The sequence below is a fragment of the Lupinus angustifolius genome, chromosome LG04 (assembly GCF_001865875.1).
Source record: "Lupinus angustifolius cultivar Tanjil chromosome LG04, LupAngTanjil_v1.0, whole genome shotgun sequence".
NCBI classification, from domain to species: Eukaryota; Viridiplantae; Streptophyta; class Magnoliopsida; order Fabales; family Fabaceae; genus Lupinus; species Lupinus angustifolius.
Window position 1 is genome coordinate 25,906 of NC_032012.1, and position 25,692 is coordinate 51,597.

General features: G+C 34.4%; 2 protein-coding genes and 1 long non-coding RNA gene across 7 annotated transcripts in view; 2 read left to right on the forward strand and 1 right to left on the reverse strand.

Moving 5' to 3' along the window:
* On the forward strand, positions 1-12,878 carry LOC109344923. The gene is made up of 27 exons (XM_019583647.1): positions 1-167; positions 269-345; positions 1,377-1,479; positions 1,869-1,966; positions 2,156-2,286; positions 2,394-2,502; positions 3,131-3,322; positions 3,500-3,636; positions 4,173-4,404; positions 7,466-7,503; positions 7,598-7,620; positions 7,985-8,091; positions 8,189-8,240; positions 8,329-8,413; positions 9,741-9,831; positions 10,195-10,230; positions 10,337-10,401; positions 10,497-10,559; positions 10,711-10,766; positions 10,844-10,917; positions 11,011-11,103; positions 11,186-11,287; positions 11,405-11,485; positions 11,568-11,656; positions 11,768-11,783; positions 12,441-12,551; positions 12,657-12,878. The coding sequence occupies exons 1-27, from the start codon at positions 8-10 to the stop codon at positions 12,780-12,782; spliced, it is 2,547 nt and encodes an 848-aa protein (XP_019439192.1). The 5' UTR covers positions 1-7; the 3' UTR covers positions 12,783-12,878.
* LOC109344926 overlaps positions 12,705-25,692 on the reverse strand; it is a 14,357-nt gene continuing 1,369 nt past the window's right edge. Inside the window, exons 2-3 of the long non-coding RNA XR_002107364.1 lie at positions 13,382-13,389; positions 12,705-12,984 (exon numbers count right to left, since the gene is read on the reverse strand). This is a non-coding gene — a long non-coding RNA (uncharacterized LOC109344926). The remainder of the gene's footprint in view (positions 12,985-13,381; positions 13,390-25,692) is intronic.
* LOC109344922 (RNA-binding protein 25-like) lies at positions 13,776-22,112 on the forward strand. 5 transcript variants are annotated; one of them, XM_019583646.1, is made up of 9 exons: positions 14,129-14,262; positions 15,731-15,815; positions 15,993-16,040; positions 16,333-16,782; positions 16,902-17,054; positions 19,030-19,447; positions 19,616-20,290; positions 20,385-20,986; positions 21,751-22,112. In XM_019583646.1, the coding sequence occupies exons 4-9, from the start codon at positions 16,558-16,560 to the stop codon at positions 21,997-21,999; spliced, it is 2,322 nt and encodes a 773-aa protein (XP_019439191.1). In that variant the 5' UTR covers positions 14,129-14,262; positions 15,731-15,815; positions 15,993-16,040; positions 16,333-16,557; the 3' UTR covers positions 22,000-22,112. The 5 variants fall into 5 exon arrangements, with proteins under 5 accessions (XP_019439187.1, XP_019439191.1, XP_019439190.1 ...); XM_019583645.1 differs by having other exon boundaries at positions 15,731-16,040; XM_019583642.1 differs by lacking the exons at positions 15,731-15,815; positions 15,993-16,040 and having other exon boundaries at positions 13,776-14,262; positions 16,529-16,782.

Below are 25,692 nucleotides of genomic sequence, written 5' to 3' on the forward strand. Positions count from 1 at the left end.
GTGAAGCATGAGGAATTGGATGAGGCGCATAGCTATACCAAATTCCACTCTTCTTCCCAAACCTCTCTTTTCCTTTAATTCAACGACGCCGTTTCTCATATCTTTTCTCACTCCCCCTCGCCTTTTCCTTTCAACTCCTCTTTCTTCTCAATGCTCTTCTCATTTTGGTTCTTTTCTTTTCTTATTTATTTTATGCATAACTTCTTATCTTCTTTTTATTTTATTTAGAAAACAGTCCTTTTAGTTTCTCGATATTTATTTTGTTCAGGTGATGGGGACACCTTTGCAATTTCAAGTAATCATTCGAAAGTGTTACTTAAAGGGATGTCTTACCCTGAACTTCAAGTATGTTTTTCATTACTTTATTATTTTTTATATTTCATTTTTAGCCATTATTGTTTTTATCATACAAATACCACATCACCTAATGCTGCTATAATATATTGCGGTTGCGATGACCGCCACAACCGCATCGCATCACACTGCAATTGTGGTGTGATACTGAATCAATGTGACTGCATCGGGCTGCATTTTGACTAGGTCGCATTTAACCGCATCAGGCCGCATCGATGTGAAGAATATGTTTTTACTCATAAAATAATTCACACCGCAATCCGCATCGCGACGGTTGTAATGACTGCAATCGCAATTTAAAACACTGATACAAATGAATGATATGATAATTGTTTTGTCAATAAACGATATAAAATGCGGCCTAGTGTAAGAGGCTTTCATTTAGTGGGGTCTGAGGAGGTAGATGTATGCTGCCTTATCGTTCAAGCGACATTGTTTGAACATATGACCTCGTGATCACTAAGCAATAATTGAACAGAACTCACCCTCTATCGATGGACATAATATATGTTAGAAAAACATAATGGTGTTATTCGATCTTACCTAGTGGGATCAGTTGACTTGTTGTTATATAATTCTGGAGACATATTGTTCCTATTTCCTATGAAATAATCAAATAGATTTATTCTAACTCGTTGAACTTGATTACAAACTGTGATAGTGAACAATTATCTGATTTAGATAGTTAAAAATGGCGATCAGACTCACACTTATAGTGCGGTCTGGGGAAGGTATATGTATGCAGCCTTACCCCAGCAAAGGGAGAGACTGTTTCCAATATTTGAACTCTCATGGTTACTAAGCAATAACCTTACTGTTGCGTTAAGCTCAATCTGATTTAGATAGTTATAAAACTTGCAAAATAGTAATCAGAGAGACAGTGTTATTTGAATTGACTAATAATTATATATGCTTAAAACTTGATTGTTGATAAAACTTAAAACTTGATTGTTGTGCAATTTATTAATGCTTCAATTTCTTGACTCAGATTTTGTGACTAACAGTCTTTATTGCTGTTACAGAAATGGGTTCAATCACATGGATACAGGCCTGGGCAGGCAATGATGTTATGGAAGCGTATATATGGAAACAGCATTTGGGCTCAGCATACTGATGACTTGGAAGGTTTCTTTTTCTCTTTCTTTTCTTTTAAGTATTAGTAAGGGGGCATAAACTATTATTTTATCGAGATCGATGAATAACGCAGTGCACTAGTTAAGAGCCTTTAGATCCTCATAGCCAGTAATAAAAGATGGTCCAGTGCACAAGACTCTCATTTAGTGTGGTCTAGGGAGGATTGATTTATGCAGCCTTACCCTCACAAAAAACGGAGAGATTGCTTATAGGATTTGAACTTGTGATGTTATGGTTACTAAGCAACAACCTTACGTTACGCCAAACTCACCCTCTTCATAGCGAGTATAATGAAGAATTTCTTATGAACTTTGACCTACATTATTTGAATTGACTGATAATTCTTGTAATCTTTATTAATATTGATTATATATGATTAGGTTTGAACAAAGATTTCAAGAAGATGTTGAGTGAAAATGCTGAGTTCAAGGTGTTTTCTTTGAAAGAAATTCGTACAGCAGCTGATGGAACTAGGAAGGTTGAGATTATCTTTCTCTCTGTTCTGTTGCTGGTTCACTCTTACCATATATTTTCATCTATTAATCGATGTACAAGTCAATTAAACATGGAGATTGTATATTTGACATTATAGTGTCACGGCAAGCTATAGTTAGTTGCATTTCCGGAGAGACTTCTTGTTGACTATTAATCTCACAGGATATTGCAGATTTTGTTCGCATTGGACGATGGGATGGTAATCGAAACAGTTGTTATACCTTGTGATAGAGGCAGGACCACCTTGTGTGTTTCAAGTCAAGTTGGGTGTGCCATGAATTGTCAATTTTGCTTTACCGGAAGGTAATCCTTCGTTTTCCAGTTTTGGTCAATGCAGTTTCAGTGGTTACACTAAGAAATCTGCTCTACATTTTTACTACAAGTCTGTTACGCGTCCGATTATTTTGCAGAATGGGTCTTAGGAGACATCTTACAGCTGCAGAAATAGTAGAGCAGGCTGTTTTCGCCCGCCGTCTTCTCACAAATGAAGTTGGTTCTATCACAAATGTTGTCTTTATGGTAGGTCTGCAATCACATTGATAATTCTACAACATCGTGTATTCATGTGTATCAACATTCTGCATAACTCAATTTCTACTTTAGTGCTAGCTAATAAGATGCATCCTCTACCTATAAGATCTGTGAATTTGTTTGACCTGCATTTTGTCGGTATGTCAATAGAGTGAGATTATATATATATATAATTCTGGAAACACCTTATCTTTTTCAAATGATGTTTTCAATATCTAACAGGAATTTTTTTATGTATGATCATATTGTAGCGCATGCTCATTTGTACCCATTTATGGTGCTCTAAACAGTCATCTTCAGGCTTCTAAATAAGCATAGATGCATATCTCTTTATATGCCAACAAATCAATTATACTATTGTAGTCTTCTAGCTACAACTTATGATGCACCTACATATATTTATCCTCATTCTTGCTACATAGTTCATACACATGAAGATAAGAGCATCAAATTTTCTAGCTAGTGAGCATAAAACAATTTTGATTTCACCCCCTAGACAACTGAAATGTTAATATTGTCCTGTTATGTATTTCTGCTTGCTGGAAAGTAAAGAATAAAACAGAAATGAAGTCTTCTTATCGACTGCAAGCTATTGACAACTACACATTTATTTTAGGGAATGGGAGAGCCACTTCATAATATTGATAATGTCATTAAAGCTGCAGATATTATGGTGGATGAGCAAGGGCTTCAGTTCAGTCCCCGCAAGGTTACTGTTTCCACCAGTGGGCTTGTTCCACAGCTCCGGCGCTTCCTCCACGAATCCAACTGTTCATTAGCTGTTAGTTTGAATGCAACAACAGATGAGGTACATATTCCTTTTTATCCGTTATTGGCCGGTAAAACACTCTTCACATAAAGGGTGAACCAACGCACGAGGTTCCCACTTAGTGGGTTCTGCGGAGGGTACTCTTTACGTAAATATGTAAAAATGCAAGGACAGGTAGAGTGGAAGGATTGATCAACATTACTTTTGATATGTCAGGTAAGAAACTGGATTATGCCAATTAATCGCAAGTACAAACTGGACCTGCTTCTTCAGACACTTCGGGAGGAGCTTCGATCCAAACACAACTATATAGTTCTATTCGAGTATGTCATGCTTGAAGGTGTTAATGACAGGTTCGACGAACTTCTTTGCTTTGTACATTGCTTGTTTTGGATATGCAGTTTCTAATATTTTACTAGTGTTCTGTATGCACATCCTTAATGTATCAATTACATCAACGATAGTCTGTGTGCTGTACTAGTGTTTTGCGTTTATTAGTTCTCATCAATGGTACCAATTTTTCTGTTCATGTTCTATAAATCCTAGAGGACGAGCCTCGGCGCAATGCCAAAGTTGCCTCAAGAGGTCACGAGTTAAAATTTTGGAAACAGTCTCTCTTCTTGTGTAGGTAAGGTGGCGTACATTTACGCTCCTTGGACCCGATAGGTGGGAACATTTTACCCTGGGCTGCCCTTGTTTATGTTCTATAATAGTTCTCTGTCATTATTCCTTTTCTCTACTTCACAGATTATATTCATCATAGGGATTGAAGTTTTATTTCTGACTTGAGGGTGGACATCTTCGATTAATGTAACCGACCCCACCCAGTTGGATAAAAGCTTGATTATTGTTGTCGATTCCTTAACTTATTATACATTTTCTTATGCAGCGATGAAGATGCGAAGAGGCTAATAGAGATTGTGAAGGGAATCCCTTGCAAGATCAATCTCATTTCATTCAATCCACATAGTGGATCATTATTCAAACCAACAAAAGATGAAAGGATGATTGAATTCAGAAACATGTTGGCTGGTGGAGGGTGCAAAGTCTTCTTAAGACTCAGTAGAGGTGATGATCAAATGGCTGCATGTGGTCAATTAGGCAAGCCAGGCACCATCCAAGCTCCATTGCTCCGTGTGCCAGAGCAATTCAGAATGGCACTTGGAACTAAAACCTGATTATTCTCCATTTCAGTTTTTGAACTCGCCTTGTCTTGTCGTGTCCATGTCCGACATATATCTGTATCCCATATTTCACCGATATTGTTAGGCATCCTAGATGTTGTTGTTTAGTGACTATCAGGTAACGAATTCAAATCCTGGAAACAATTTCTCCGCCTAGGCAATCCTTTTTTCTTCAAATTTAGTAGTGGATAGACAAATGTTGATGTTATGCTATGTGACAATAGCTCATGCAATCATTTAAGACATTATTAAAATAGATAAACAAATGATTTCTTTTTTTTATTTCTACTTTGTGAGTTCGTAAATGAAAATAATACACGTAAATAAAGAATGATAAAATATTATATTATCAATGAATACTTATTAGATTAAAAATAGATAAAAGTGATTTCATATTTATGATTGTGATTGTATTAAAATTAAAGAAAATAGATTGGTCAATTTTGTTAGTGATATATATTATCCATACATTATAATTATAATTGATGATTTTAAAATAAAAATAATATATAGTGGTGATATGTTCTATTTGTTGTTTCATTAAATATTATATATATTATTTCATTAAAATGTTGTTCATATGGCAACCTATTATGAGTGGATATGGTCTAGCTTATTTTCTTATATACTATGAGATACTTCATCTTCTATTTGTACATGATTTCCTTGAGTTTTATGAGAGATCTACTTTAAATTATATGGAGCATTCTTCAACATTATTTTTGTAAGTTTATCATTGCATGATGTTAGGAGTTTGATGAATTCAAGAAAATTACCTCTATTCTTTTATTGTTACATTTCACAATGACCTCTAAAATCACAAGCTTGAAAGGTGAGCAAAAAATTATTGTGAAAGTATTATTGTTATTAATCATCAGTGAAATACTCTAACGATTAAGATTACGTTGCAGGTGCTCTTGTTGTTGTTGATATCTTATTGTTTTGTTATTATTGATGTCTTGTTGTTGTTCTTGCCATTTTTTGTTTTTATTATTATTGTCTTACTCTTTATTACTATTTTATGTGTTTACTTGTACTATTGTTGCACACATTTCAATGTTGTTGAACATTATTTTTATTATTGTTTTGTGCTTAACTTTTAGTCATTTTTATGAGTTTTGAATGTAAGTGCAATTTTATTATTTTATAATAAAAAACCAATCTGAACCAAGCCAAAACCGTATATAATATTTGGATCAAACATCTTAATATAAAGAGACCAGACTACATAGTCTTGATATAAAGAGACCAGACTACATATTAATTATGTGTTTGGATCATATTATTTTTTTGTGCCTAAAAACCGATCCAAATTGACCGTGAATACCTCAACATGACCTAAATGAAAGTGAGAAAGACCCTTCTAACATGACATATTCTTCCGATGGTGCCAGACACAATTGATATAATTTGGGTGATGGTCTTCCTTTTGTGTTGTTTTCCCTTTTGGTTACTTGTCTCTCTCCCTCTAAGGATGCTTCTCTCTTTTATATACACCCTACTAGTTTCGTAGATGATATTATAGGAGCCAAAATAAATTATAAATTAAATATTTGAAGCATGAATAGAGGAAGATGTTTTTTATTCTATTACAAATCATTTCTAATATTAAGAGTCTTTCATGACATTAATATGCATTTATAAAAACAAGTGTTGGTTCAAGTGATACATGTTTGATTCCCTTAAATAAAGTCTTGGATTTGAGTCTTGTAAATGAAAAAAGTATCGGTCCACATGCTTATAGATTACCTCCGGTGTGAGGATACAAACAAAAAAACAATTTAAAATACTGTTTTGGCGTGTGTACTATTGTGGTGAGGAATAAATGTGAATTTGGCGGCATGATTCCATTTCATTTCATTTTTTCACTCTGCAAAAACCTTTCTTATCCCATCCAATCCAATCACTATATAAAACCTCTTCTCCTTTTTCATTTCAAATTCTCATCGCGACGGTTACATTTTCATTCCTCTCACTTTCTCTCTTCTTCTTATTCTTCTTCAAACTTCACCAATCTTCGTTCATCTTTCAATGGAAAATAAGGACAACGCACCTGTTAGAAGATCAGAGCTGAAGCACGTTCACGATAACGTTCATGGAAACATCTTCCTTGACCCGGTAACCGTTTCTCTTTCAATTTTTACTTCGCGAAAATGTGTTTATCCTTCGATTCTATGTTTTTGTTACTCAATTATGTTATTATTATGCGGCGATTTTGTTACGTAATTGTTGTATGAGGTTTTGAGTTTCCGTTCGAATTTGGTTACCATTAACTGTTTTTTACGTTTTCATTCATATTTTCCGTTACGAAAATGTGTTCATGCTTTGATTTACTGTTTTTGTTTCTCGATTGTTTTATGAGATTGTGAATTTCTGCGATGAAGTTTATTGAGTTGGATTCTGTGCGAGTTTGCTTCTGCGAAGGCGTGTTCTTATTTTCTGATTTAATTTTTTAATATTCGGAGTTTGTTTTTAATTATTAGCTTAAACATCAAGCGATTGAAGCGCATCAGAATTTAAAAATTTAAACGGAATAGAACATATGAAGTCTTCAGAAATTAGAATTATTTAGTTAAGCCAAAAAGAAAGAGAATATATGTAAACTTTTTCCTTGTTAAGTAACGTAGCTGAGGATTAAAGTAAGGAACATGTACATTCAATTATCTATTGTATATATAATAAGAGAGAAAAATAACAATAAATTTTGATTTGTCAAAATATTAATGAATGCTAGCTTAAAACATAAAACTGTAGTTGAGAATATGAATGTGAATAACACTTCCATCTACGATAAAAAAAAAGTAAAAACAAAATACTGATAATTTAACAGAAAATGCAGACCGATAAAATGGAGCTTTATTTCCTCTATTATGGTGACATTTTATCATAATAAATAAAGAGGATGAACTATTTCGTATTCTTTTTCTTCGTTATACAAATGTCCATTTTTAATTCTGTTGATTTTGGGGTAACCTGAAACTCTCTTGTTTTATTGCAGATTTTCTTGGAGTTTGTTGACACGGAAGAATTTCAGAGGCAAGGATCCGTTACCAAAAGAGTTTACTACTTACAGTTTACATTTACTAGCACTTTCTGACCTCTTTTAGTTTTTTATTTATAAATTATGCAGGCTTCGTGATTTGAAGCAACTTGGTAAGTCAATCTTTCACTGGATAATATGAACCAGTAGTATTAATGGAACATATGCTTTTAGAACGTAACTGTATATTTATGCTTTCATAAATTTTATTATGATGATATATGTGACTTCGTCCTTGGTGAGTAGATTTCAAGCAATTATTTGTATTTGAAAGGAAATGTCATGATGACTATAACTGTATATATTGATAATATAAATTGATGTGAAATGATATCATTCATCACTAGAAAAGTAAGGTGATTTAGAAGTAGAAGTATTACTCAGGAAAAAAGGTGGAGGTATGCTTCCAATAGTATACCAAAACTCATTTTAAATGGACTTAACCTTGGTATTAACTTTAGATTTTCTGTAATGTAGGCTTAACTCATATGGTTTACCCTGGGGCTGTACACACTCGTTTTGAGCATTCACTGGGGGTTTATTGGCTTGCTGGCAAAGCTATTGATATCATTAAAAAGTACCAGGTAAATTTATATACATAAAGATTCATGTATTTTCAATTGTCTGATGAAGATGCTGCTTGTGAGATAATGTTTCTTATCAATATTTCCACCCTTTCAGGGCGTAGAGCTATGCATTGAACCCTTTGATGTCAAGACAGTAAAACTTGCTGGTAAATGACATCTCTACAAATTAGTTCATTGTTTTGACTGTTTTAATTCAACTATTTTATTTTTAGTCATTTGATATTTTCTGTCTAGGATTACTGCATGATGTTGGCCATGGGCCCTTCAGCCACATGTTTGAGCGTGGGTTCCTTCCGAAGGTCCTTAATGGTGACAAATGGTAATTATAGTAATCTGATTAAATCAAGTTTTCTGGAAAAAATTCCCCTTTCAGAATTTTTTCCACAGGATTAATTACTTCTTTCATACATTGATGTCTTGAGGTTTTAACATTTGAGTATATGACCTCGTACAAACCATCAAAATCCTCGCTACTAGTACTAGGTCAATTCATGGTTTTTCACATGATTAATTTCTTACATATGTTCTTGGGTACAATGTAGAAGTAGATTTGTTTCCCATGAAAATAACTTTTTGTAATTAAAAAATGTGAGTATAGAAAGCTTTTAACTGAAGAAATATAGCTTTCATGCTGAATACTGTATGCATCTGGAACCTCTGGCCAAATCTTATACGTACTGCCAATTCTAGCAGTTCAATTTACTCCTCTTTTGATGCATGCCAATTGCCTAGTTGAAGACGAAGTGTTAAACAATTAGAGTTACCATATTACAACTCTTCTGTGTTACTAGGTCACATATGTTTCTGAAACATGAAATGAAAAAAATGATATTTGTTTTAACTATGTGGTTTGGACTTTGGACCAAAACATTAGGGAACTGAAATGTAAATTACCCTTAACTAAATAATCCTTTTGTAAGTGCAACAGTCCATTGAGAACTTCAAAACAAAACTATCTGATTAAGGACTAAGAGGTCAGTGGTTCAAGTCCTAGAAACAGTCTTTCTGCTTGCAGGGGTAATGCCACTTATGTTGACCTTTACCAGACCCACTAAGTAGAAGTATCATGTACTAGACCATCCTTTTTATGAGTGATATAAGATAATATGTATGAATTGTTAAAATAGATTAAGTAATTCGTAAAAGACCTTTGTGGAATTTAAGCTGTAAACTGTGTTGCTCTACTTGAAGTTTATCGTTCATTGGCAGAGGTAGCAATTTATGAACTATGAGATCGACAGGTTGTGAATGTGACCCACAATTTGGTGCCAGTCAAGCAATTGTTTTTATAGCCTATATGATTCTTTATTATACCTGATTTCATTTCCTTTTTTTCCCCATAGAAAAACTTGTTGAGAAGTTTCAATAACTCTCATCCACTGTTGACAGCGTAATTTTGAGCATGATTTCTCCTCTGACCTTGCTTATAGCTCTTATAATGCACTACTGTTTCATCTTTCACCATGGATATAAGCATCATGACTCTTCAGTACTATGGCATCCTATTATCATTATGACTATGTAACCAGAACATTATGTTCTCTAAGTTTATTGTTATTTTGGAAATTTATTTGATTATAAAAAAACTGCAACAATTAGGTGCTAGAGAATGCACCCTTTTGAATTAATAACATTAGAACTTTCAGGTCTCATGAGGAAATGTCTGTGAAGATGATAGATCACATGGTTGATGAACACCACATTGATATAGATTCTGAACTACTCAAGAAAGTGAAGGTTACACTTCAATGAACAATTAAATAAGTCTTCTATATTTTGGTGTGTTTAAAATTGTAATTCCATGATGTGTGAGACATGGCAGTTCCTCTTTATATACCACATGACATATTAAAGAAATACTAAGGGCAGTCTATTCCTCTAGTGTTTGGACTATATTAGTGGACACCCTCTGTTCCTTTCTAATTACATTTGTGTTGGCTCCTGAAATTATTCCACTTGTTAAAGTTTTGATTTGGCTCCTGAAATTATTCCACTTGTTAAAGTTTTGATTTGGCTCTTGCTATGCATATTAAGAATAAAATGTCTAAATGAACTTCATTTTTAATAAGGGGATTTGATGCTTTCTCATTATTTTGACAGGTTATGATCACTGCCTCTGATCATTCTACACAAAAAGTAGGTCATCTTAGAGTTTTTTTTTTGTTTCCTTCTGAATTTTATTCCATACTACCTTCCTTGTGCACTACATGTTTATTTTTGTTTTGAAAATATCTTATCGTAGGCAAAGGAAAAGATGTTCTTGTATGACATTGTTGCAAATGGCCGCACTGAAATTGACGTTGACAAGTAAATCAATACTTTTCTGCCTTTCTTCCTCTTGTATTCCTATCATTGATATCTGTACTCTTGACAGTAGAACTAAGGAATTCATGCATTTCTAGGTTTGACTACATTGTTCGTGATTCCCGTGCTTGTGGCCTGGGGTGCAACTTTCTGCCTGAGAGGTATTTATTTTAGTTCTCTAGTGGCTTTAACTTATTGGGATGAGCACACTTCTTTGCAGCAATGCTTCCTATTGTTCAGAAGCACATACTTTATTCCATGATTCGTGAAATTGGGTTGATAATTGAACCCTAATTTTTATTATATCTGCAGGTTGATGGAGTCCATGAAAGTTGTGGGTGATGAAATATGTTATCGTGCGAAAGATTGTTAGTACATTCTGGAACTTTTGTCTTGTTAGGGTGGAAGTTACAGTATATTTATCTGTGTTTGAGATTTTGGGCAGATCTGACAATCCACAAGTTATTTTCAACCCGTGCTGACTTGCATAGAACAGTATATACACATGCAAAAGTACAAGTAAGTAATTTCATTCAATTTAGTGATGCGAAAACAAAACCAAATTCTGTGGTTCAAAAGCCAATAAAATTTTTTCGCTCTTTTTTCTGCCAGGCAATAGAATTGATGGTTATAGAAGCAATGTTGAAAGCAAATCCGTATCTTGATATCAAATCCTCGATTCATCAACCATCTGAGTTTTGGAAGGTCTGTAGTAGTTTGAGAATTTTTGGAGTTGGGGTTTCTAATTTAGCATCATAGAACTATCATTCTCTTGCTTAAAATGCAGTTAGATGACTCACTTCTTAAAAAAATTGAAACTTCTTCCGGACAAGAGCTCAAGGAATCCAGAGACTTGATCAGGCGCATTCGCAGAAGGGATATATACCAGGTATTTGAACCAATTAATTTAGAGAATTTAATATTCTTGTGTTGTTACTCTAAACCTACATACTTATCACTACCTGTTAAGATGTTAATTAAACCATATCATACTTCATTTTTGTAGTTCTGCAATGAATTTTCTGTTCCAAAGGAAAAACTAGAGCATTTCAAAGACATCACATCCCAAGATATTGTTTGCTCCCAGGTTCAGAAATCAATATTACATTTTCACTCAGTATAGACAATTAGAAATTATATGTAATGTTAAGTTTTCTTTTCCCTTACAGTTGGACGGAACAAGTTTGAAAGAAGACGACATTGCTGTCAGCATTGTTAAAATCGATTTGACACATGGAAGTAAAAATCCTGTTTCAAGGTGCTTGAATGAAATGATGATTACAATTAAAGCAGTTTATTTAGTCTTTCATATTTGTTAAATACTGATACGTGTGGTCTTTCTTCTTTGTGCATGGATCTCCTGTTCCAGAATCAACTTTTTCACGGTACTGAATTCACTTATACTCACAAAGTTATATTTCTCTTTTATACCTTTTTCAGGATTTGAACCCATGACCTTTAGATCACAAGGCAAGCGACCTCACCGTTGTGCCAAAGCTCACCCTCATTTATGCTTTTTGATAAATAAGAATGTTCAATTTTTTTTATTTCTGTGTCTATTTTTAAGTTAGATTGCACATTAGTGTTTGTGAATATGGCTACTGCAAGTATTGTGTCACAACTCACAAGTAACAAAATTGAACAAAAACTTTGGTAAAATTAGTACATGTTGTGTTTCAAGTTGCCACAGCCCTCAATGTGATTTACTGATTTTGGGTAAACGTGCTTCTGAGGCTCCTCTATCGCAAAAACAAACATGCTATTAGAGTAGCTTTGAAAATCCTGTTTCTGTATAACTCCAATTGTAGGCAAAGGTGTATTGCTTGTTCTTTCGTAGAAGAAGCATAATGTTTTTCACATTAGAGCATTCTTTTACAAAGCCTCATCATATTACTAAATCCAAATACATTTTGTCTATCTACTTTTAGAAGTAATATATGCTAATGATTTGCCATTTCTTTAAATTGTTTTGCTTTTCTTACAATGCTTCAAATTTGGATGGAGGAACATGATACCGTAACAGCTTTTCATTTTTGTATCAGGATTACGAGAGTAATGACAAATTCCCCATTTCAGATGAGGGCATCAGTCATTTGTTGCCAGTTTTTAACAAAGACATCATAGTGAGGGTGTACAGTAAGAAGCCTGAACTGGTTAGTGACATCAACATAAGCCATAGAAGTTTTTTGTTTCATAATTTAGATCTGTTTTCAACATTTACTTTAGGCCATGAATTGGTTTTTCAACATTACTTGTAGGTGGATGCCGTTTCTGCCGCCTTCGAAAATTATCAGCTCAAGATTTTCGGAAGGACAACACAAGTACACAGGACTCCTGAGAAGAAGAGGCGTCGAACGTTATCATTTGCAAATCTGTCCGAGTGACCTCTCCAACTTGGAGCTTGTAAATTTCTACCTGCTAGTCTCTAAATCAATATATTCATATGCTGTCTAACACAATATATTCATTTGCTTTATTCATGATCTGGATCCAATAGCAAATGAATAAACTCTATATCTTGGGATTTTATTCATTTGCTATAATTGTTAGTATAGTACTAAATATTCATTTGCTGAATGATTGACACTGTCAATATAGTCCATACTACTTGATCTATAAAGAAATTTGTAAGTAACAGTATTTTCTACATAGATTCGATGGAGTTTGACCCCATTCAATTATTACGTGAGGACTTATTTTTGGTAATGTAGTGGCATAAGATATGATGCGTCTCTGATAAATTAAAAGTCGTTTGCTGATGTGAGAAAGTAATGGTGTATTAATTTTAATATGATTAAGCTAAATAATAGTTGGTGATTTTAGAAAGGGGAAAAAAGATTATTTTCCAAATGATGCAAAGGACCTTATATCATCTTCCATTTTCTTAAAAAAACAAGATGCAGATGAGAATTGTGATGGTTCTTGATCCTCTAGTGTCAAATCATTTCAATCTTGAGCAATCCATTGCTACCCTTGAACTAACTACACATACTAGCGTTTAAATACAACATTGCTAAATGGTTGCAACAAATAAAAACCTCACCAACAGCATTGGCGCTTGTACAAGCTTGCGAATGTAATTGAATTGAAGATATGAATATCTTGTTAATACAATACACAGTCACACTCTCACAATTATCAATGATTTGTATGTATATCTTGTTAATAGAAGCCAGAAAGGACGATTATCTAATATAGAAAATACAATGATAAGATAATAATACATGTGTGTAATTTCAATTTAACCCTCCAAAGTTAACAAAAGGGACATGAAACACAATCACACATAATACAATAATAACAAACTTCTATTCCCCAAAGACCCAAACTCTCTCTCTCTCTCTCACGAGTCTTCTTCTTCTTCTTCATTCTCTACGATGGCGGATTCCGCTTCTTCTCTCGCAACCCTAGAACCACCCAAACCCGAACCCAATCCTCAACCCGATCCAACCCCTCTTCCACTCTCCGCATCGCAACCCCTATCTCCCGAACCCGTTCCGCCAAACCCTAATCCCATTCCACCCTCACTCCCCACGCTCCCTCCTCCTCCGCTGCGTCCCATCATATCATACACGCCGCCGCCGCCGCAGCCTCAAATTTCCGGCGGAGTACCCTTTGCTCCGCCCGTCGCCCCATCGTTCAGGCCGCTACCTCCTCAGGCGCCTCAGTTCTCTCCGTTGCCTGTTCCCGGTGGTGCGCCGAACGTGAATTATCAGAATCCTTCTGTTCAGCCTCCTGGCGTGAGTTCTTCTATGTCCATGCCGATGATGCAGATGCAGCCGATGCAGCCGATGATGCCGTATCAGGTTCCGATGAGACCGTACGGTTACGCAATGCCTCCACAAGGGACTATGCCTCCTTCCGGTGGGTTATGTTTTCTCTTTCATGAAATATGATTGTTATGTTATTGTTATTATTACTAGGGGAAATTGCATTCTATACCAAGGTTTATCACAAGAATAATGTTACATTTGTGTTGGTATAGTAGGAGTAGGGAAGATGGATAGAAAGAGAATTGAGTGATGACGTGATGTGTAAAGAAGTATCGAAATTCGAGATTACACAACTACATGCACAGCCTTACTAGTTTTTAAAATGCATCTCCAGTCACATTCACACTGATTACCCTAGAGCCATTTGAAACCTTATAAAAGTTTGTAGCCTAGGTTTTAGTGTGACCGTCTTTGTAGTTTTCACAATCACGGGTACCATGCATGCTGTGATGTAGATTGGAGTCGCTGCAGTGTGATTTGATCACAAGTTTGCATAAATTGCACTAAAATTATATTTTTATTGTCCAAATAATAATAACTTGTAGTTTATACATTTTATCGTTATTATTATACTAAAACTATTTGTTTATTGTAGAAATATTATTAACATATAGTTTACATGTTTTTTATCTCCCTTAGGGAGAGATAAGGGAGTGAAAAGAAGAAAAAATCTCGTTAATTTTAAATGGATTGTTTATCATAAGGGGTGTGAAAGAAAAATAGGGGAGCTCAGTATAGTTTTTAAAACTAGGGTGTGTGCGTTGTCCTGATAAAACTTTAGGGGTATTGAGTGCAATTGCCCCTTAGTAATTTTGTTTTTGCTTGTCTTTGTGCATTTAATGCTTCTTGGTAATCATTGTTATCAATGTGTTAGTTTATTACTAGTGTAGTGAGTTTCCGTGTGAATGTGAGTAATGTTAACTGTGTAACTGTGTATTAGCAAAACGACAAAGAAAATATAGGAAGGAAAAGAAAACAGTATTAGGGCGTGTTTGTTTCAAGGATTGTGAAGTTATTCTCGTGAAAGTGAACTTTGGAGTATGACTGGTACAAGAATTAGGAAGTTTTAACACGTTTTGAGTGATTTCTGGTAACATACCTGATGTCCTGTTTTTATTTATGAAGTTACCAAACACAGAACAAAAGCTGTCCTCTTCTGACACATCTAGCAAATGTTTCCTTACTTAAATACTAAAATACCAATCATTGATTCCCATCCCCACTTCTTTTTCTCATGTTTCTCCACACTTTGATTTTTTAGTTTTTGATTTCTGTGAAGTGCTGCTCTGAAAATTTTATATTTTGAATGAAAACACTGAAAAACATCCCCGAAAACATTAAAAGCTATCCAAAAGTTCTTTTTAATTTATGTAGGAGTAACATTTACTAGCGGTAATGTTTATGGGAGTGTAATTCCAGGGAATGTAATCACATGCCTTGAAACAAATGCCCTCTTAGTGATGGTAGCCTATTAAAATAATTCAAGGTTTATGCTTTATAGTGGAGAGAAGTTGTTGGTTAGATAAGGGATATCGATGACAGGATGTTTTCTCCTACAGTGTCTTGACCCTTGATTGAATACGGTGAGAAAGGTTGGAAGGCTTCATATTGCTTACACACCTACATCTTCAACTCATTTTTTTGGTATGCACGTATTTGCCAGGTTTCTTGCTTGTCTTTTACTAAAATTTGAAATATAGCTTATAGATAGTCATAACGACGATAGGAAAAAATTGTTCATTTGATCTCATGCTCATTTTAGTAGGCAAATTTGTGCTAGTTATAAGAGTACTTTCCCTTCAATGGTTTTATGAATTCCAGAAGTCGCCCATGTTTGCAACTGAGTGCACGTTGGCCTTGAGTCCTAAGGTATTGCAATCTTTTCAATTCTCAATTTTCTCTACCACAATTTTTTTCCCTTTTTAATGCTGCAAAACCGGGCTGCTATTTCTATTGAAAAGAAACATAGAAATCAAGTAGAATTTCTTATTAAACCAAACATGCATGAGATGAAGAAATTCTCGTGTTACATATTTTCATTTGGTTGATGGGGTAGTTTGAGAAGCCTGCTACTGCTATTTTGCAAGTGGTCAAACAAAGGTAAGCTTTTCACATGTCCAGAAATTTCAAACTCGATGGTATTTTTTAATGTTTTCTTCAGGTTGTCATTTCAGCTGGTGATTGTTGGCTCTGCTGCCATCTCTATTATGCTTTTGATGTGTGGTAACAGCATTCCATTGTTCTTGTTGCATTTTATTCACATGTATCTTCAGTGTTGTATGGATTAGTTTACTATGTATATTCACTTATAACCTGTTCTAATATATTTGCATAGCTATTTTTCTGCATCTTTACAGGAATTCCTCGTTATCCTCCTCCATATGGTATGGTTCGTCCTGTATATCCCCCGCGTGCACCTGGATCAGTCAATGTTCTTCCCGTACCACGCCCACCTGTTGCTGGGCTCCCTGCAGTTCGCCCTGTTATTCCTCCTGTCATTAGACCTGTCATTGTTCCTAGTGTCACTCCAGCTGAGAAGCCACAAATCACAGTTTATGTTGGCAAGATTGCACCAACTGTGGAAAATGATTTTATGCTCAACCTCTTTCAGGTAAATGCCTGACTATTTTGGGTCTCTTGCCTGGGGAGGGGGTAGTTGGGTTTAGTTCTTCTAGTCTGTTTCCAAATTTTCAAAAATATGTACTAGATGCCATTTTTGTTTATTTGCAGATATGTGGACCAGTCAAGAGCTGGAAACGTCCTCAGGATTTATCAAATGGAGCTCCTAAAGGCTTTGGGTTTTGTGAGTTTGAGTCTGATGAAGGGGTTCTTCGTGCCTTGCGTCTGCTCACTAAATTGAGCATTGATGGGCAAGAGTTAACGGTATGCCTTCATTTTCAGTTACTTCCTCTTTGTATAGACATTATATTTGCATTCAACGTTTTAGTTAACTATTTGTCTGTGAGATTGAATATGTCAACATGATATCGACATTGGGGCATGGGAAACTGTAGCAAGGAATGTATGAGTCATTTTAATGACTATGAAAATCAATGTAGTTAAATTACTTGATAAGAAAAGAAGGGTTGGTTTTTCTTTTTTGAAATCCTTTGGATGTGATGTAAAGCATTTTGTTAAACCTATTATAGAGTTCTCTATTGACCTCTCGATATTTTTTAAGAGGCGAAGTGTTTATGCGTATAGGATAAGTCAAATCTATATGTACCATCAGCGCTAGTCATTCTAGTAATAAAATTTGGATCTAAATTACCCATCATTATTTTGTAAAGTTGTTTCAACTCAGTTTGTAGTTGTCCTCGCTCCTTACTTCTTACAACTTTGAACCTAGTTCAAGTTATGCATGAGAATACAAATTAATATACAGTCTTTAATTTAAACTTACTCTTGTTTTATTGGGAAAATTTTCCATAGTTGGACGGGATGTTTTTTACCTTTTCATGTTTTCAAGGCCAAGTATGATGTTTATCCTTAACTCAGGGATCTTAAAGATTGGACTGTTATCAATATTTAATGTCTCTCTCATATTTACTATATTACTTAGTGAGAGGAATAAAATATCTTTCAGTCATAATTGTAGTTTCATAGAACAATTAATTGCATTAGGTAAGTGTTTTTTGTTGTCATATATGCTTTTATCATTGAAGCCTACCTTGAAGTGAAATACAGTTTCCACATTTGACTGACTGTTCGGTTAGTGTAATGGATGTTAATGCCTCCATCTCTTTTTAATAAGCTTGTCTAAAAAATTGGAGAGGATCCACTTACTCCAAGAGTAAGTTAAAAATATATACTCCACATCTTAATCCTTCATTTTAGGACAATCCAATGATTTGAATTAATGAGTAGATTTCAACCATTAGATGTTCTTACTTCTTAGAATGGATGATTAAGATGTGGAGTAAGTATTTTTAACTTACTCTTGGAGTAAGTGGATCCCCTCTCCTAAAAAAATTTCTTTGAATGAGGCACATGATTCAAGTGTAGTTAGTATTGTATGATTTGTATAATGCGAATCACCAATTGATTCGGAGCGGCTCCCTGTCAATCAAAATCAGAGATTGAATTGTTTTTGATCCACAATCTGTTATTGTTGTATCGATGGAATTGCCCTGTATCCACTGAATCGCTTCTGGATCGTGATTCGTGCAACCTGGTGGCAAGTCTGAAACAACCAGGTCATACACAAAAGTGGGTTGGACCACATGCAATCTTGTTTCTGAACATCCTAAAAACTTGACATTTTTACAATATTTTTAAAATCTAATTTCAGAATAAACCGATTTTAACCTTGTAATGTGGCCCACATCTAATTTCTTACCCATTCTCACTCAGGTTGTAAAATGTAAAAACCCTTAGTCGCTTCTTACTAATTCTGAATCTTTTCTTCTTCCTTTGGCCGCTGATGGACATCCATTTCTTGTGTTCTCTGGTGCCCTTTTCTTCAGTAAGAATCATTTCTTACCCTCAGTCATTTCTGCCACTTTGTGCTTTTAGTTGCTGTCAATTTGATGTTATTTTCTATTTTGATGTGTCTTATGATTTGAATAGGTGAACTTGTGTTAGTTTGCTATTATATTTATGATATGACTTCTGAACTATGATCAGCCTTATGACTTGAATTTGTGTTATTTCTTATGTTATTTTGCTGTTATCAGTCTTATGACTCTTAATTTAGTATCTTTAATTATTGATTCCTGATACGATTTTATTCATGATACGATTTTATTCATGATACGATTTTATTCATGATTCATAAAAAAGGCCTTCCGAGTCATGATCCGAGTCCTGATTTGACTACCATGCATGATTCAGTTAAAACTTAATGTTTTGTTAACAGCTCAATGTCAATTCAACTATGAAAGAATATCTGAAGCAGTATGTTGAGAAAAAAGCTGAGAACTCAAAGAAAAATGAAACTCAGGCTGTAGGAGCTGAAAACGATGATGGAAGTGCACAACCTCCTTCTGATGCAAATGGGGATGGAAAACCTGATGCAGAGCTCTCAAAGAAAGAGGATAACGATTCAGGTAACAAGGAATCCCATGATTTGGCAACCTTTGGTATCATCACTGCTGATGATAGGGAAGCTGATAAAGAGGCTATAGAAAAGATTACAAATATGATAGAGGAGAGGTTGAAAACCAGACCTTTGCCTATAGCTCCTGTGCAGGCAGCTGGTGATGGCTCTGCAATAATTTCAGAACAGCCAGCTAAAACAAGAGACGGAGATGCTGGTGTGGATATGGGGGGTAAAGGTAAGATTTATTGTTGGCCAAAGACACTTCCAATACTATATATATCCATTGACACAATAGGGCTATATTTATTAGTTGGAGTACATATTCTCCTTTTGAAGTTCTTATATTTGTTTTTATTTTCCATTTTTTAATATAATGAGAAGCTTTAATTTTAAAATTCTGCAGAAACAACTGAAGATAAAATTGAGAAAGATACAAACAATGACAGCAAACCAACTAGTGATCATGATAAGGCCGAGAGCCCTGATAGAAGGCATGACAGGAGAAGCAGGGAGAGAGACCGAGATAGGGATCTAAAACGAGAAAAGGAAAGGGAACTTGACAGATATGAAAGAGAAGCCGAGAGGGAGCGTATTAGAAAAGAGAGGGAACTAAGAAGGAGGATTGATGAGGCTGAGCGTAAGTATGAAGCATGTTTGAAGGAGTGGGAATATAGAGAAAGAGAAAAAGAAAAAGAACGCCAATATGAAAAGGAGAAAGAGAAAGAAAGGGAACGCAAACGGAGAAAGGATATACTTTATGATGAAGAAGATGAGGATGATGCTTCAAGGAAGAGATGGCGTAGAAGTGCACTAGAGGAAAGGAGAAAGAAGAGGCTGCGGGAAAAGGAAGATGACCTCGCTGACAAACTAAAAGAAGAGCAAGAAATAGCTGAAGCCAAGAAGAGGGCTGAAGACGATCATCAACAGAAACAGCAGAGAGATGCATTGAAGATATTATCTGACCATGTGATAAATGGTGGTGAAAAAGCTATGGCCATTGAAGTAATTACTAATGAAGCCAAAATTATTGCTTCTGAACAAGATACTGTAGCTGATTATAGTGGAGAAGGTCATATAGGTAATCTTCTTAAAGCTTATTCTAAATTTATCCATTTTCCTTTCTTTTCTCCCTCTTCCCTTTTACTAAAGATGGGAATACCTTTACATGACAGGTGATGTGAATTCACTTAACGGCATCAATGATGAATCAGCCATGGCACCCGTTTCTGAAACTGATGTGCCATCAGGTGGGAATGCTCCTTCGAAAAAGTTGGGATTTGGTTTGGTTGGGTCTGGAAAAAGAACAAATGTTCCTTCTGTTTTCCATGAGGAAGAGGATGACGATGCACACAAGAACAAAAAATTGAGGCCTTTAGTTCCAATTGATTACTCAACTGAGGAGCTCCAGGCTGTTCAACCTACTTCTTCTGGGCCAACACCACCAAATTTAGCTGCAGCTGCGGAATTTGCGAAACGTATATCCAGTGCCAGTTTCAAGGAAGAGAAAGTGGATGGAGAACGAGATAGAAGTAAGCGCTCGAATGAGAGGTCTAGTAAACGAGACAGGGACAAGAGTGATGAAGATGGCACTCATAATAGAGATGAAAGCCGAGAGAAAATTCCTGACCGTGACAGAGAGCGAGATCATGGGTCGGATAAACTTAAGACTTCAGGTAACAAGAGGCTCTTGGATGCAAAACAGTTAATTGATATGATACCAAAGACCAAGATGGAGTTGTTCTCGTATGAGATAAACTGGGCCGTGTATGACAAGGTATGTGATCCTTATCTGTCTGATTTTTACATGTGTAATTATTTGCTCCCGATATATTCAGAAGAGATTTGCCTATATCTTTTCCGTTTGGGTTGTGAACATAAGGTGCTAGTTGGGTGATGGGCATGCTTTATCTGTTTCCTATTATAATATATCTTGGTTATTCTTTTATCTTTCAATGTGGAGTGCACTGTTTTTGTACCCCACAGAATAAAAATGTTGGAAATCTTTTAAAATGATGTGGAGAACAACACCATTAAATTCCTTGACAGTTGATTTTTTGTTTGTTCGTTAGGATTGCAAGTTTAAAAAATGGATAGAAATTAAATTAGAATTGAATATAATCCGGATGCCTCGTAAGTTGTTTACTAATTTTTTTGGGGAGAAATTGTTAGATAGACATGGTCTCCCCCCTATCATATCCATATCTTAAGCAATCAAAATCGTTGTTTAAAAAGAAATTTTTGAAGATAGGTTTATTCCGAACATGGCCTCCACAACCTTAAACATGTCAAGTAATGATTATGGTACTTAGAGTTACTAATTGCTTCTGTTTAAATATTGCTTGAAAGTTTTATGCTTTAATAATAGCCTTTTCTCTAAATTACTTCATCTGTTCTACTTATTTGACTTGAAGAGCTCTTGTATTCTAATTGTGATTTGTATTTAAGTAGTTTTTGCTTGAAGGTTCTTGATGATATAGATTTTGGATAAACTTGTTCTAAGCTGTTGGTTTTATATCCCCAATTTTGTGTGTTGTTCAGAATCAGTTGCATGAAAGAATGAGACCATGGATTTCAAAGAAAATCCAAGAGTTTTTAGGGGAAGAAGAGAATACATTGATAGATTATATTGTTTCAAGTACACAAGAACATGTGAAAGCATCTCAGATGCTAGAACGGCTTCAGATGATTTTAGATGAAGAAGCTGAGATGTTTGTTCTGAAGATGTGGAGGATGCTTATATTTGAAATAAAGAAGGTAGAGACAGGGCTTGGTTTGAGGTCCAAATAATGGGTTTGTTTTTGAAGGATAGAGATTTTTCATGGTTACTTGTCTTGACTTGTTCTTCATATTCATGTGGGATTCAGTAATCCATTCAAAATTATGGATTCTCATTTTGGAAATAATTTGAATTAAAATATTATGTTTGTTAGTTGTTATAGACTATAGTGAGTAAGGTTGTCTTCTTTCCTCCTTATCCAAAAATGAATCTGTTCTGAGAGGAATAGATTATCAAATAGTAACAACTCAGCTTGTCATTCAAGTTTCTCTCACAGCTCAAACCTCATATGGTGTTCTATGATTTCACACATATGGTGTTGATGATCTGGGCACATCAACACCATGCATGCAAGAAGAAGATGTTCAATCCTAACCATGTGAGGAAGTGAAAGCTTAAACACAAAGTGAGCTTTGAGTGATACACTTTTGGATTTGCACAATTGAATTTGTTTGTCTCTCATTACTTTTATTTTACAAGATTGATAAAAAGTGATCAAGGCATGTTCTTTCATTAGAATTGAGCCACTTGACCAAAATTTCTTACCTTAATTAGGATCCTTGTTAACCCCTTTTAGTCGTAAAAGAAAATGTTCTTCAATAAGCAATCCATGAAATGAAAAGAGTTGAAAAACAAATATTTTCTCTCATACTTTCTAAAGCAAAATAGAGCATTTAAAAAAAAGGAGTTGTTTGAAATTCATGCAATCCAATAAGTTGAAAATTAAGTGAAATGCTTACCCAAAAGTGGTTCCATTCTTAAACTAAGTTTGCATAAACATCTTTTTTTATTCATAACACTTGCTTAATTGAATTGCTAAACGAATTTTTGAAATTTGAATTCATTCATAGTTTAACATATTATGAGTAGATTTCTAATGAACTTAAAACATCTCATTGGAAACAAAATAAAATCATGCAAAACATCACTTGATCTTGTTGAAACTTAACTTTTCACTAAGCCATGTTGTTTGTTACACTACATTTGTTTGAGGACAAATAAAGTTATAAGTTGGGGGAATTAATAAGTACCAAAATTGCCTTAGTTGTCAATACTTTTTATGACACTTATCTTGATTAATATAGTTTAAAACTTAACTTATAACACATTTTTGAATAAAATGTATAGAGTTAAATTATATATAACTATACCTCTTTTCCAAGCCTCTATGAATTTCATGTTAATAAAATGCCAACAAATGAATAAAGAATGATAAAAAGTCAAGCACCAATCCAGAAAGGATAGTAAACAAAATGATTAAGCCAAGTCATACTCGCTAGGTGTGGGTCTTGGTGCACCAAGTGTGGTGCTGACTAAAGTGTTTTGGCCTACAAGACGCGAAGTAATGCATGACACAATCAATCTAAGCCAAACATGAGGCGTCAACATGCATGTGAAGCTAGAAGCCTAGGCTAGATGTATGAGCAGCTTGGCTTAGCCCACATTAGGTTGAGCATAGCCCGGGTTAGCTAGACATAGGCTAAGCTGGTCCCTAGCTAGCCAACTCGAGCTAAGCACCACTAAGTGGGCAATTGTAGACATTAAGCGTGCCTAGAAGGGGCTTAATAGCATGGAGAAATATCTATATAAAGGCACCTTCACACTTCACAAATAGTTCATTTCAATCTCATAAATCATTCATACATTCGGATAGACTTTCATGTAGCTTAGGTAATTTATTTTCTTAGAAAATTCAGAGGGAATAGGAGTATGAAAAGTGCGATATTGGATCTTGCTCTTGGATCAACACTGGGAGCCGAAAACATCCATGTTGGGTGGCTAATTCTCTCTATTTGGATCATGGTGTAATATTCCTTATCTCAATGTATTCATTCTAATTTCTTCATGTAATTTATGTGCTTTGATTTTATTGATCCATTCCATCTACTCCTAAATGCTCATTTTAGAGTGATCATCTAAAATATGATTTTAAGATTCAAAAGTCTTTTTGTTTGATGAACCAAAAAAATAATCTAATGTCGAGACCAAGGATTATATCATTTTCCATATCAATTATCCAAAATAGCAACTTTTTTTAAAGGCTATCAAGCATTGGGGAAGCTGAAATGAGATGTGATACACTCATTTCGCCGTGTGCAAACCAATGAGAGATGGTATATTAAACAAGGTTTGAAAATTATCTACCTTGCCCATGTCGGGGAGGTTAGTTAAGAAATAATGTATGTGAAATCAAACCCACTAAAAATAACTTGCATAAGTAAATCATTTTATATTGAAATGTTAAAGAACTTTAAACTTCCATATTTTCAAACACTATTCTTCTCTTGAATTGTAAATAGTTAGTTTTTACTTTTCTTATATATTTAGTTCACATGTAACTATAAACCAACCAAAATATATTTTCTTCTTATCAATGATCTAAAACTAAGTATGGCTAGCATTTCTATGACAATTCTTTATGGTTCGACATAACCCTACAATTGAATTTAAGAGTTAATATAGTAAATGACTTATAAATTTTGTTGAAACCAAAACCAATTTTCACTCATACCTTGAATCCATCCAACTTTCAACAAATAGCTATTGGCTCTCAAAAAATCCAATATTTCCAAAAATACCACTAAAGTTAGTTGTTTCAGCCCAATGCATTTTTACTATGTCTTGTCCTCACGATGAGGTCAATATGCTAACTTAGTGATCCAATATCAATGAGTAAAGCCTCAAATATCACTACACTTTCAATTGTGTGATTAGTCAGGTCTCTCAACCAAATCCATTTTCCACCCTTAACCTTCAATAGGACTTAAGGATGTCTATCTTTTATCAAACAAAATATTTTAGAAGCTCTTGTCTCTAACTACATGCAAACCCAATAAAATATTTTCTTCTTTTCTCAAAATACTAATTATAACTTCGCTCTTGATTTTACTCGTCATTTACTAGTCACTAATTATAGTAATCTTACAAATTAATTGATATTTCATTCTTACAACTAACTTATGACTTTCTCAAGTTCACTCAAACCTTAATTTTAAACTTATGTATTTTTCAAAAAACATAATAATTATAATTTTAATATTTGTAAAATGCAACCTTGCCACAAAAATACAAAATATATAGTAAAAACAAGCTATAAAAAATAACCAAATAAACAACCATACATATAATATATAGATAGGCATATAAAACAATTATTAATATATCACAAATACTCATGAATTCAAATATAATTTTTAACGACCTTTCATGATGATGTACTATTTTAAGTGGTATATCACATTATGATAAACACAAACAATTCCTAAACATATATTTCGATTAAATCAAACATATAAGACTCTATACATCGTCATAGAAAGATTAAAAACTCTTATATGGAAAATAATTTTTCATGAGAGTTCCTAATCTACAAGACTCTCCGACTTTGGAGGACATGCTAGATAAAAACTTCAAGGAAATACTACAAGACTATAGTGGTCTTCTCCGTCACATGTATTTACGCAAGCTCCTCATCTAGCAAAGAAACTAGATTTTCGATCATCTCCTTCAATTTTAGAATCTTTTCTCATACACATACCAATAATAATTAAGACAAAAAAAACTAATTCGTAAATCATTGACAATATCAAGAGAATTGACTATTTCTTATAAAGAATTAATAGAGAAAAAGATTAATACAATTAATCATAGTATGTTAGATAAATTTTTACTTATAAAAGTAGTACTAACCATTTATTCATATA